Source organism: Crocuta crocuta, unplaced genomic scaffold (assembly GCF_008692635.1).
Source record: "Crocuta crocuta isolate KB4526 unplaced genomic scaffold, BGI_CrCroc_1.0 scaffold258, whole genome shotgun sequence".
Taxonomy (NCBI): Eukaryota; Metazoa; Chordata; class Mammalia; order Carnivora; family Hyaenidae; genus Crocuta; species Crocuta crocuta.
In genome coordinates, this window is record NW_027532842.1 from 2544397 (window position 1) to 2557540 (window position 13144).

The 13144-nt window shown below is 47.6% G+C and overlaps 1 protein-coding gene across 1 annotated transcript in view; it reads left to right on the forward strand.

The window, feature by feature from the left end:
- FLT1 (fms related receptor tyrosine kinase 1) overlaps window positions 1-13144 on the forward strand; it is a gene marked incomplete at its 5' end in the record, with an annotated part of 150185 nt that overhangs the window by 115808 nt on the left and 21233 nt on the right. Inside the window, 4 exons of the mRNA XM_077745413.1 lie at window positions 1443-1575; window positions 6255-6359; window positions 10206-10319; window positions 11039-11127. Coding sequence (XP_077601539.1) covers window positions 1443-1575; window positions 6255-6359; window positions 10206-10319; window positions 11039-11127 — 441 coding nt within the window. The remainder of the gene's footprint in view (window positions 1-1442; window positions 1576-6254; window positions 6360-10205; window positions 10320-11038; window positions 11128-13144) is intronic.

Genomic DNA, 13144 nt, shown 5'->3' on the forward strand with positions numbered 1-13144 from the left:
ACTCACTGAAATGAAGTTTATTTAACTCCTAGGCAGGATGTATCAAAACGCACCTTATGTGGGCCATGCTTTCTGTCCTGCCCACAGAGATGCCATCATCAGTTCTACATCGACTGAACGGGAAACACACCTGTTCATGCTATGAATCTAAGACACTAAATGCAAATCCATGCATCTGTGATCTGAAATAAAGGATATTTTCTGGGCTCCATGTGACTTACCAAGATAAACTAAGCACCTGCAGGTAGATGCCCGCTTTATTTGCCAACCTACTGATGGCCAAGTGAGCTCAGGACATAGCTGTGTTTCAGTCTCATACCCTGTTTTTGTTTTTTTTTTTTTTTTTAGGGCTAAAACATGAATTATTTTACTTGTGATTGTTACAGTATACTTCAATTTGAAAAATAATAATACAGAAAACATTTTGTTCTTTCTCATGCCTTTTCATTTGTTCCCCATATTTAAACCATTTTGTGATTTCTTGAGGAAAAATAAGTATAAATATTCATAATTGGAAGTTTTGGCAAGATTCCTGTTGAGTCCTTAGCCATTGAAATAATCAACTTCTATTTTTTTAATGTTTTATTTATTTCTGAGAGAGAGAGAGAGAGAGATAGCGTGAGCAGGGGAGAGTCCAAGAGAAAGGGAGATACAGAATCTGAAGCAGGCTCCAGGCTCTGAGCTGTCAGCACAGAGCCCGACGGGGGGCTCGAACCCACAAACCGTGTGATCATGACCTGAGCCGAAGTCGGACGCTTAACCGACTGAGCCACCCAGGCGCCCTCAACTTCTGTTTCTTACTGGAGGTAAATCTTATCCTGTGCTCACTCATGGATCCTATACTTTTTCCAGGCAGCTGCAGCAGCCAAGGGGCCAGGACTTCTGAGCATATTTAAACACTTCACATGAAACACGCCTCTGCACTGTCCCAGGGCTCTTGGGTCCCCTTTGCCACCTCCGGCCTCCCTTGCAAATGCTGAAATGCCCCAGCCCCACTTTCCGTCGTCAACCTACCTTGCGACGCACGCTCCTGCTTGTACAGAATGGTCGTGGAAAGTTATTGTCAGTTGCTCAGGATGATTTTATAAAGATGCTTTGTGTTTTGTGGAGAAGGACCATCATATGATACTGGTCGAAGGACGGGCACCGAGGTTGCGAGAGAACCTGGGCGCGTGTTACCCGGGGCAGTGTGGCGAAGCCAGGCGTTGGGAGAGCGGCGTGAGAACAGGAAGGGCTTGTCGAATGGGAGCTGCACACCCCAGGTGTTGCACATGTGTGTACGCAGAGGGCTCCTTTCTGTCCCCAACTGCACGCTTTCAACCACATGAACCGAAATAGCAGCGGAGGCTGCCAGGGATTGTTTTAAACTGGGCATCCGGGGTTGTTGTTGTTGTTTTAAGTTGTTTCCTTGACGGTGACGCTGTGGTCTCTTTCTTTCTCAGTCTTCCTCTGAAATAAAGACTGACTACCTGTCGATTATAATGGACCCGGACGAAGTCCCCCTGGATGAGCAGTGCGAGCGGCTCCCTTACGACGCCAGCAAGTGGGAGTTCGCCCGGGAGAGACTCAAACTGGGTAACGTGCTTTTGCTCAACAGATTCCTAAATGTGCCAGCCACGTGGTTGGAGGGCTGCAAAAGCCGACTGGCCTCGGGTTTGACCCTCCAGCTGCTCACAAACCAGCAAGGGAGACGGGCACTGGGGTAAATAATCCTAACGGTGCTGGGACAGCAGTACAAGGGGACAAGGGCCCCTGCTCCTCCTCTCAACAGTTTCTGGCACCTTCTCTAGACATCAGACACCCATCTAAGCCACGGGGATGCAAAGGGGTCCGAGTGTCTTCCCTCAAAGGGTGAAGGGGGTAGCCACCAAAGGAGATGGGTCAAGGGCAGAGAGGAGTTCCCTCAGGAAGCTGACGAGTACAGGCACTTTTAATGACGTTTTGGAGGAGTTAGGAATTCGTCACCTAGAACCCAGTTCAAGATGGCAAAGTACAGCACAACCAAACCTTTGGTGAAAGCGCCGGTACCCTTGAAGGCTGTGGACCACGAATCCCCTCTGCACGGATCCACAGACGATGTACTCCGAGTTGTCCTGGGAATTCAGAATGCCCAGACAGAGAAGACAGTGCCAGGGGTCATCAGCGTCTCCGTTTTGGAGACCAAGGCTGGTATATCCCAGGTAATATAGATGCTACAAACGTCTGGTGAACGTGCTTTCCCTCCGCGTGCCCCTGACCTCCCCCAGCTCAGACGGCACCATGCCAGTCGATCTCCAGCCCTCGGGAGTATAAAACAAAAGGAGTCTCAATTACTCTTGCCCAAAAGTGTTGGATTGTGGCTCCTGAAGATGTTCCACTCAGTCTGTGTATGCCGGAATCATTAACAGTTGGAATAGGAACCGATCTCCTGGACCCAGTGTTCCTGGATCTTGTCACTCTCGACAGAAGAGCCTGCTGTTCCAAATCCGACTGCATTGCCTCCCATCTCCCAACAGGCAGACTGTATTGGAGTGGGAGTCTGGGGTTGGGGTGGGGCGGACAGAGAGCGAGAAGTGGACCTTCTCGTTGCTGTCTCGGGCCTTGAAATGATTCCACTTATGTTTCTTCTTACACGAGAAAGAGTACTTGGCCCCAAGAGTATGTTCTGTTTGGCTTGGGGAAGAAAATTGGAAATTAGTAAAAAGCTGGAGAGACAGGCAAAAGCCAGTAATGGCTGCTGACAGGGGCGGGGGGGGGGGGGGGAGGAANGAGTTCCTTCTGCAAGTCTAAATTATATGGCAGCTAGCCCAGCCCCTCCGTGACCTTGGCAAGGAACTGAGATAATTTTCCCACAACTGTAAGCCATTCTCAGGCCACGTTGCTTTCCAGAGTTATTAGTCACCATCAAACACGCTTCTTCCTGTAGAGGACATGTTCATCCCATCTCTTCACTCCTTCGCCGGGTATCCATCCCCGTGATCTATAGCACATCGAGGGACATCGCTAATCCTTCCACCAGATATCCCCTGGGGCCCTGTGGGTTCAGATAATCTCATTTCAGGAGATTCTCCTTGTCGAAGACCTTTCTTGCGGATCTCTTCCTTCCTGGGGTTGCCAGATGTTATAATCTGGCTCATGTGGATGGGAGTGTCTTTGACGGGCGAGAGAAAGGGTGTCAAGTCAGCTCACCGTGTCTGTCAATGTGGAGTGTGGCTATAAGGGCCAGAGGAAGGCTCCCCCTACGAACACGGGGGCAAAGAGGCCCAGGGTTTTTTGGTTTGTAAGCCAAGTAAATGACAGAGAGTAATCTGAAGCAATGTCTGGCACGTGAAAGTAACCAAGATTCCGTCTGGATGGATGGAGAGAAAAAGCTGGTTTGATGGGCAGAGTTACAACGGGGCTATAAATACACAGAAAAATACACTGTGTGGGGAAATACACAGACAAGTTGCATCTGATTTTTTTCAGCTGTATAGACCCTGCTGGTTACTTCTAGCAGCGCTGTTGAGAGAAGGTGGGATTTATAGTACCTGATAGATAGATGCAGTAGGAGTTTGGGTCAAAAGTGTTGCCCCATTGAAATTCCTGAAACCCCCAGGAACAAAAGGAATCTGTTTTGTTTAGTGAAACAAACCTCATTAAACCCGAGGGAGAATTCAGCCCTTAAAATTGCATCACGGAAGGTGGGATAATGTCGGACAGTTCCACTTCCAATTGCAAAATAAAGTCAGCGTTACCTAATATAGGACACAACGCAAGGAGTCTGGAATTTGCAAGTGGATGGCACCGGGCTGGTGTTGCCTCTTGGAACACCAGCTCTGTGTGACAGTGCTACTGCATGCCCTCCCCAGAATGTCCCAGGGACCCTGGCAGGTCAAGGACATTCTTGGAGGAGATTCCAATGGCCTTCCATTGTATGGCAGTGACCTAGCTCTTTTACGAGCTAGGAGCTAGTCAGTGGCATTTAGGTAACACCGAAGAGGATTTGAAGGGAAAGGAAGGATCAGGCGAGGTCAAGTCCGGGCTCCCCTGAAACTGGAACAGTGAGCTCGCCAGAGGATTCCAACGCATCAGATGATTAAAGAGCCCGTAATAGCTTCATGCTGTTTTATGAGGCAGCAGTCAGGCTTCTGAGAGAAAAGATGAAAAGGCTGAGGGAAGCCAAGTGAGAACGAGCTTATTTTCACTGACAGATGCAAACTCCCCAAACACGAGTGAAAATGAAGTGGGCTCTGGTGGCTGAGGGGGGAATGTGTGCGGGCTGAGGCTGTGGAAGGGAAAAGGATTCTGCCCGCCCCCACGCCGGCAAGAGTCTGTCTCCACAGAATGTGGAGAGGTGTCCCAAGATAAAGATTATCTTGATATTTGTTAGGCTCCGGACACTCTTCCTATTAGATAGTAGAATGCGCTGCAGAATAAAAATGTTCTTTTGCCCTAAAACAGCAAGGAACAGGCATCTAACCAAAACGCACCAATCTTTACAAGTCTGGAGAAGGTTCCTGCCAGTGTTCATTCCGTACATGATTTCCACATCCGGTTCTGCAGGGTCCACCTGAGGCACTTTGATTTCAACCTAGAGTCCCCATTCTGGTCTACTTCATAGACCGTTTTCTCTGAAGAAGGAGACAGAGGCTATATCCCTGTGCCTGGCGCACTCTCTGGGAGGAATGATCTTTATCCATCGCTACCGGTGCATTTAGACCAGAAAAAAAAGCAAGTCGCTTCACCAATGTCCCCTCCTCTGTCCCCAGGAGATAGATGCAAAGGGAGAGCGACAAAGAGGCTCTTCTGATTACATCGGTAATTGAATTTTCCCCGTGTCCTGACCTGGATGCCTCGGCTGGTTGGTAGTGCATGGAAGACACTAGGCAGAGGCCAGGGAAATCGTCTATGTGACCGAGTCATCGTGCATGAAAGTTTAAAGTTGTAATGTGTTGAGGAAGCAGGCAAACTTCGCAAGAATCTTTAAAACAAACGAACACCTATCTCTGTCTTTTGCGGGGAAGGGATTGGAGTATAAAGAAGGAAGATTGGTTTGTTAACTCACAGAAGGCGCCTTAGCAGAATAGTCTAAGAAAGAGGGTGAGGCTGAGAGAGGAAGGGTCGTGATAAATTAACACTCTACCTCCCAGGACTTACTTTTGACCAGAGGCATTCTTTTGGCTATTTTTTTTTTTCCTAACCAAGAACCAAACAAGAGTGACTTCTTTGGTTCACTCTTCCTTTTGCTGTATCATGCTTGAGGTGTACTCTTTCTCCGGGGTCTATTTATTTAGCTCCCTGTTTCCTAAGAAAGTCCCCTGATATACGGGGTAACTGAGGTATTCCGGGGGGGTGCCATCTTCATAGTATCACCATCATGGTCTCCACCCCATGGTGGGGGCTTAGTCCACTTACCTATAACTGCTTTGAGCATCTCACAAGTCCCCAAATCGCTACTCATCATTCTGCACTAACATACAAGGAGCCTTCCACGCACCAAGCACTGAGATAGGTTCTGGGAAGATTCAGACATGGTGGGTGCCCATCTGAGTCACGGGGTCTCATTTAGGGGTGAGGAAGGAAATGTGAAAACAGCTGTTACAGCATAACAGAACAGGTAGCATGAAAGAAACCTGACTCTTGGATAGCAATTGGCAACCATTTCTCTGCAGCTTAAACTAATTACTGCCAGTGGCTGGTTGATAGGCTTATGCGCTGAGCCCTGGAGATCTGTACATCACGGAAGGACATGGTGGAAACTGGGACTATTTGGCCTGGCGAGGAAGTCTGAGAAATGACTTAGTGATTATTTTGTAGCTATGCAGCATTTTTGTTATAACCAATAGCAGTAACCCCCAGTCTCTGTTTTCTTCCTTTCTGCTGAAAACAGATCAGAAGAAATGACCTTAAGAGGCCAGAAAAGGGACTTAGGTTAAACAAAGAGAAGTCTTGGTAATAATGTTATTAAACAATGGGGGAGACCCCCGTCCCCCCCGGGAGGATTTTGTGAAGAGGAAATTGGTCACCCACCCACGCCAAATGCCTCCTAGAGGCCCGCCTAGCCTCACTGCAAAGGATAGAGGCCCCTCTGAAGCCCAGGGAAGAGGTGGAAGGAAGATACCCCAGAAGCGTGTCCCTTCCTTTGACTCTTTTGGGCTCCGTCTATTGGAGATTCCATTCAAAGCTCTGCGGCTCACACACGCACATAGGTTAAAAGGCACTTTCTTCCTGAAAAAGACTTGACCTCACCCTGCTGGCTTGACAAACAAATCGATGTCTTCTTTTCATTGCAGGCAAGTCACTTGGAAGAGGGGCTTTTGGAAAAGTGGTCCAAGCATCTGCATTTGGCATTAAGAAATCACCCACATGCCGGACTGTGGCTGTAAAAATGCTGAAAGGTATGGATGCTGTAGTTTGGCTTTCGGCTGACCCACTATATTCCCCAAACACTGGTACACGTTAGCTATGGCCTGGGGACAGACCCAAGCTATTTCTGCTCAGGCCACACAACTGCCTTTACTGCTGGAAGCCCCTTGGCTTCAGGAGTTTTCTATGAGGCCAGCAAGAGCTCTGAATAAACCCTGTAAATGAAACAATCCAGCACCGTCCATGGGAAAATGATTTGTGTCACCTCCACGATCTTTCTCCTCTCACATCTCAGGCTCTAACCTACCAGGGATCTAAGCTCACTGTAACCACAGGTTCAAGAGTTTGGAGTGATCGACTATGACGTTCCAATGGGAAATGAGCAATGCGTCGTAAATCCCGAAGGCTTAGCTGGGGCGTGCCCTAACCATAAAGTGAAACCGTGAAGCTATCAGAACTCTAAACTATTTGATACCCTCAAGTCCAACCCCAACACATTTCCTCTTTAGAAATTTACATATATCTACTGATATGTAATTTACATATATCTGTATCTGTCTATATATATGTATGTCTTACTAGTGTTGAAAGAGACTACCACTCTAGGAAGCACTCAGGAAGTAGAGCCAAACTGCACGGTGATTTATGATCACTGCACGACAGATGAAAATGAGAATAGGTGAAAACTATAAATCAGATATCTCAAAGACGCAGATGTCTTCTGAAGTATAGAAAATACTTCATTTCCTCATTCACGATGGCATTTTCATGTTAGTTGAACTCGTTTTAAGATTCTAAAACCAAAACATGGGGCACCTGGGTGGCTCAGTCAGCTAAGCGTCCGACTTGGGCTCAGGTCATGATCTCACAGTTCATGGGTTTAAGCCCCCATGTCAGGCTCCGTGCTGACAGCTCAGAGCCTGGAGCCTGCTTCCATTTCTGTGTCTCCCTCTCTCTCTTCCCCTCCCCCGCTCACACTGTCTCTCCTTCAAAAATAAACATTAAAAAAAATTTTTTTTTTAAAGATTCTAGGGGCCCCAGGGTGGCTCAGTCGGTTAAGTGTCTGACTTCAGCTCAGGTCATGATCTCACAGTTCATGGGTTCAAGCCCCACTTCCAACTCCGTGCTGACAGCTCAGAGCCTGGAGTCTGTCTTTGGATTCTGTGTCTCCCTCTCTCTCTGACGCCCCCCTGCTCATGCTTGTCTCTATCTCCCTCTCAAAAATAAATAAGACATTAAAAAAAATTTTTTTAAAGATTCTAAACAGGACTGACAACCAAAGGGCAGGGTTTTTTTTAGCTTCCCCGAATCTCCCAGACTTTACCAGGGGGTTTGGAGGTACAGGGAGCTGTGTATCCAGCTAAGCAGGTACGTGGGAAGGGCTCCAGGAGAAAGGACCAAACTTCAAAGTTCTTCACTTCATCCCGCACAGACACAGCCTTGCAAGAGCCCCAGGTAATATCTTCTACCTCAAAAGGCCGCCCTTGTCAAGCAAAGGCTCTGATAAAACTCTCTGAGGAACCTGACAGTTCTGCTCTGAAAGTAGCCAGGGGAGGAGTCTTAAGACGCACAAATCAGGACCTTTGTTCATGGTGGACAGCGCGGATGATAGCAGGCCTTTCCGTAAGCTATGCCTGCACCCCAGCACGCTGCCCCACACCCTGTACCCCAGATTCTGAAGAGATTTCAGTACATCCCTGTGTGAGAAGGCACCAGACTAAGTGCTTTCATGTATTAGGTTGAACCACAGGAGATTGCCATTTTTCCTAGTTTTCTCTCTCCGGCCTTGTGAGGGAGAGACTATTTTCCCCGTTGGCAGATGAGGAGACATGGCCCAGAGGGGTTAAATGGCCTCTGCAGGGCCTCACAGCTCCCCAGGGCAATAGTAAGGGTCTGAGTGTGGCACTCTCACCCTCCTCCCACCACGGTGCTCTTCAGAAGAGGGACTCCCTAGACCCAGCCTCCAGGAAACAGCCCATTGCCCCCAATCCTAAAATGGCCCTGATCAATCCAACCTTGAGCTAAGTCGGGACTCCATCTGGAAGCATCTGCTTCCCCAGCGAGTCCCATTTTCCTGCCCACGGCCACACACCATCTTCAGGAGAGATGATCTCCTGCCCGTGCTCGTCTGTCACAGATCCAAGGGAACACCTGCCTGTGAATGGAAGGATCTGAACACGAGAGCTTGGCTTGTCCCCTGTGCCAAGGGGGCATAAATGCCCGGAGGGACAGATGAGTCCTACGGGGAGAATTCTGACTCGAAAAATGTTAAAGGCCGAAAGAACGTATTCTACGTAATACAGAAATAGCGCACTCGGTATCTTTATAAATGCTTATCTTTTCAGAGCCACGAGCCTGGATTTTGAAAAGATCGCCAAGTCACCCGCCTCTATAAAATTCCCCAAAGCCATTTTCATTCAGCTTTCTTGCTTGAGTTGGTCGGCCATCTGTTTCTGGGAGAAATGGAAAAGACAGAATGTCAAACAAAGGCCATGAGTCAGAAGCTCTTTCAGAGTGCCCCGGAGCAGACCCTTTAACCTTCTGTGGGCCTCCTGCCCACCTCGGAGAGGAGAAGAATATTCGTGGTGTTTATTTTTCTAACAAATATTTGTTGCGTATCTATTGTTGAGCCAATCCCAACCCTGTTGGGAAGCTTCTAGAGTTTATCTGGTTATTAAACAGTGATCTAAAAATGATTTGTGCTTGCGAAATACCATGCACATCCTTTGGCCATTTCCAAGACTGATCTGCAGACACACTTGCACACGTGTACAAAGATTCCACTTTGGCTGTCTATTACAGTGTAGTTTGTAATGGCAAAAAAAAAAAAAAAAAAAAAAAAACAAAAAAAAAAAAAAAAAAAACACAAAAAAACAAAAAACAGAAAACCACATAGAAAAACAAAAAACTGGAGATGATTCAAATGCTAGGAATGCTATTAATCAACTGACATGAATGGAAAAAGTCTCTGACACATTATAAAAAGCAAATTAAAAAAATATATATACGATTCATGTAAATTAAAAAAAGACCTTTAGGTGGTCTGTTTACAAATATATGTTTACAAATACATAGAAAAAGGTCTGTCTAGGGGGTTATGTGGTTGGAGTGGCTTTTACTTTTTACTCGGCAGGCATCATATGGTTGGAATATTTTACAACAAGATTATATGCCTTTATTTTTTAAATGTTGTAAAGCCTTGTGGATTAACCAATAAGAAAGGCCAAGCAAAGCAAAGCAAAGACAAAACAGAACAAACTTCATTTAGGCTTTAGACTCTGCTAATTCTTAGACTGATGTTGTTTATCTCTGAGAATGAAGTTGAAGTCAGACGCTTATGTAGCCTCCCAATTTGAGATAACCTTGCAGACTCTGGGGAGGAAAAGGTTATAGGGAGAAAATAACACATTGCAAAGATGTTTACAGAAGTGGCCATTCCACTCTCGCAGACCCCTGGCGCTCCTTCTTTGTAACTCTTCAAAGAGGGGAAAGTGAGAAACAGAGGGGAGGTGCGGGCACATCCCCTGTCTGGAAGGTTCTTGCTGCACCTGGTTCTGCAGAACGGAAGCCTTTGGAAGGCGCTTTCGCGAGGTGCCCAGCTCTGAGTCAGCGCATTGCTGAGCAGACCAGGTCCACCGAGAGGAAATGCCCAGTGACTAAGCCCACCACTGCTTCTGGGGCTTACTGTAATCAAAAGGATGTTGGCTCAGGAGGGAGGGTAATGAAAACAGTCTGGAGACCTGGCCTTTCTGCAGAATGTGGGGAAGTTAATGAAGCAACCGTCTGAGCTTTGGCAAACATGGGGGGCAGGAATGCCGCCTCCAGCGGAAAGAGCCCCATTGTCCTGTCGCCTTGACTCTTCCTTGTTTCTCACACAGAGGGGGCCACGGCCAGCGAGTACAAAGCTCTGATGACTGAGCTCAAGATCTTGACCCACATTGGCCACCATCTGAATGTGGTCAACCTGCTGGGAGCCTGTACCAAGCAAGGAGGTAAATAAATGAGGAGGGCCCGCCCCCTCTCTCCATTCACATGCTAAGAGCAGAGTCTGATGTGTAGCTCTTTCTCCTCACCTCCTGAAAAGTAGCCTCTCGGATCCAGAAGAAACAATTTTGTCCATTTATAGAAAAGTGCTCCCATCTTCGAAATGCCTCCCCTGTACAGTTAACTGAAAGGTCCTGAAGAGAAGGATTCCCCTTTAGGCCCCTCCCATGGGCTCCAGGTCAAGTGCAGGGCGTTTTTCTCTCAGGATGTGGCCAGAGCTGAGGTAATGGATAGAAGGTTGAACGTTCCTTGAAGCCTCACATAAGGGAAGGAATCACTCCTGGGAGGCTCCCCGGAGGAGGTGATGTTGGGGAGCAACCAGAAGGGCCCTTCCCTTCAGACAGGCTTTCCCTGCTGAGGCAAGTGGCCGGGATAGGGCTGTGGGGGTGACAGAGGACTCCGGCGTGTTCCCAAAGACTTTTCTGTCTTCCCCTATGGCAAGGTTAGTGTGTGGGCATAGACGTGTGATCACTGCTTAAGCCAGAAAGAAAGGTAAAAAAGACGCATCGGTGTCATCTAAGCCCGACCAAAGTAGTAGAGATGAGGGCAGTGGGTACAGAAAGCAGCCAAGAGCTGGGAGCCTCTGGCTAGAGGCCCAGCCATAGCCGCCTGCCCCTCCATTACCCCTGAGAATTGACCAGTGCTAAGCCGTCTGTTTGGACTGCAGGGCCTCTGATGGTGATCGTTGAATATTGCAAATATGGAAATCTGTCCAACTACCTCAAGAGCAAACGAGACTTATTCTTTCTCAACAAGGTAAGGAACTTAGGGTTTGGAAGTTTAGGCTGTAGCAGCATAAGGCACAAGAAACCTCTGTTTTCCCACTAATGACCAAGCTTAAAAACCCAATCTCTGCTTTTTCCTTTTTTAATTTTTCCTTCTATGCTGATATATCCCGCTTTCTGTGGGCAGCACAGAGAATACGTAATCCCAGCATGCACAGCAATAGAGGTTAAAATTTAATGGCCGTCTGCTTAAATACCTATCTAAGCATCTTGATCGTTTTCTTTCTGCACATGTACACACACACACACACACACACACACACACACCTTACTTAGTGACTTGTTTCTTCAAAGATGGTAGCGAGTATAATCGTCTCCATTTTTTTAGAGAAATGAAGGACTCAATCAACTGAGTGACTTTTTAGTGAACGAGAGGCCCGTGACGGAGCCAGAGAAATCGTTTTCTTCCCTCGCTATGCCCTTACTCCGCCTTGCGCAGACCCTCACCAGCCAGGTCAGCCCTGCACACACACGGAACCAGCCTGACTCACTAACATAAAGCTGTGTAACAAAAGGAACACATGGGGTTAAGTCCTGAATGCAAACAAAGCTTAAAAGGTTGTGGAATGGAGCAGAAGCTTTGATAAAACTTTGCCAGCGTGAGCTGTCTCACCAGTGTTGTGTCCTTCTCTGGGCTGCAGCAGCTTGGAGAGCCGTGACTCAACGTTACTAAGTGATAGTCAGCAGCGCTGGTGATGAGTCTGTGCCATGTGGTGGGTAAACACAGACTCTGGACCCAGGCACCCTGGGTTTAAATCCTGTCTCCACCACTCAAAACCTGGGACCTTGGACAAGTGACTCAGTCTCTCAGTCTCAGTTCCCTCATGAAACGGAGGTAATAGCAGAACCCAACTCATGGCAGTATTGGCAGAATCACATTTTGTATTGAATTAAGCATCCCATAAATACTGTCACTGTCGTCACTGGCCCACCAAGACAGATGAGAGTCCCACTGAATGCCACGGATCTGTGCCGCCTGTGTGGTGGGTAAAGTGCCACACATCCAAGAATTACATGGACAAGAGTATTCATGGGACACAGGGGCGCCTGGGGGGCTCAGTCGGTGAAGCGTCCGACTTCAGCTCAGGTCACGATCTCATGGTTCGTGGGTTCGAGCCCCACGTCGGGCTCTGTGCTGACAGCTCAGAGCCTGGATCCCGTTTCGGATTCTGTGTCTCCCTCTCTCTCTGCCCCTCCCCCACTCATGCTCTGTCTCTCTCTGTCTCAAAAGTAACCTATAAAAAAAAAAGCATATTCATGGGACACACAAATAAGAACTACCAGACAACTGGCCAATTCTCTCATCCCTCCAACTTTGACCCAACCAAAGACACAGGTGATTTACTTGGAAACATATCTACAAGAACGTGTTGTTCCCAGTTTTAACTCTAGTAATTAGAATGCACTCTAGTAATTAGAATCTTGAAGGGGCGCCTGGGTGACTTAGTCGGTTAAGCGTCCGACTTTCGCTTAGGTCATGATCTCGCGGTTCGTGGGTTCGAGCCCCGCGTCGGGCTCTGTGCTGACTGCCAGCTCAGAGACTGGAGCCTATTTCAGAGTCTGTGTCTCCCTCTCTCTCTGTCCCTCCCCTGCTCTCGCTCTCTCTCTCTCTCTCTCTCTCTCTCTCTCTCTCTCCTAGAAATAAATAAAAAATATTTTTAAAAAAAGTTAAAAAAAAAAAATTAGAATCTTGAAGCTGAAGGGATACCTGACTGGCTCAGTATGTAGAGCATGTGACTTTTGATCTCAGGATCCTGAGTTCAAACCCCGTGTTGGGTGTAGAGATTACTTAAACAGAGAATCCTGAAGCTGAAAAGGATGTGTGTGATCAGCCCCTTCCACTCTCTCACATTACAGACGTGCCCAGGAGAGTCAAACGATTGGCTTAAGATTCACTTAACTTTCAGTGACTAGTGGCTCACCCCACAGGAGAAAAATCCCAGCTCTCTTAACTTCCTGTGCAAAGCTTTTCTGTGCACTACCAGCAT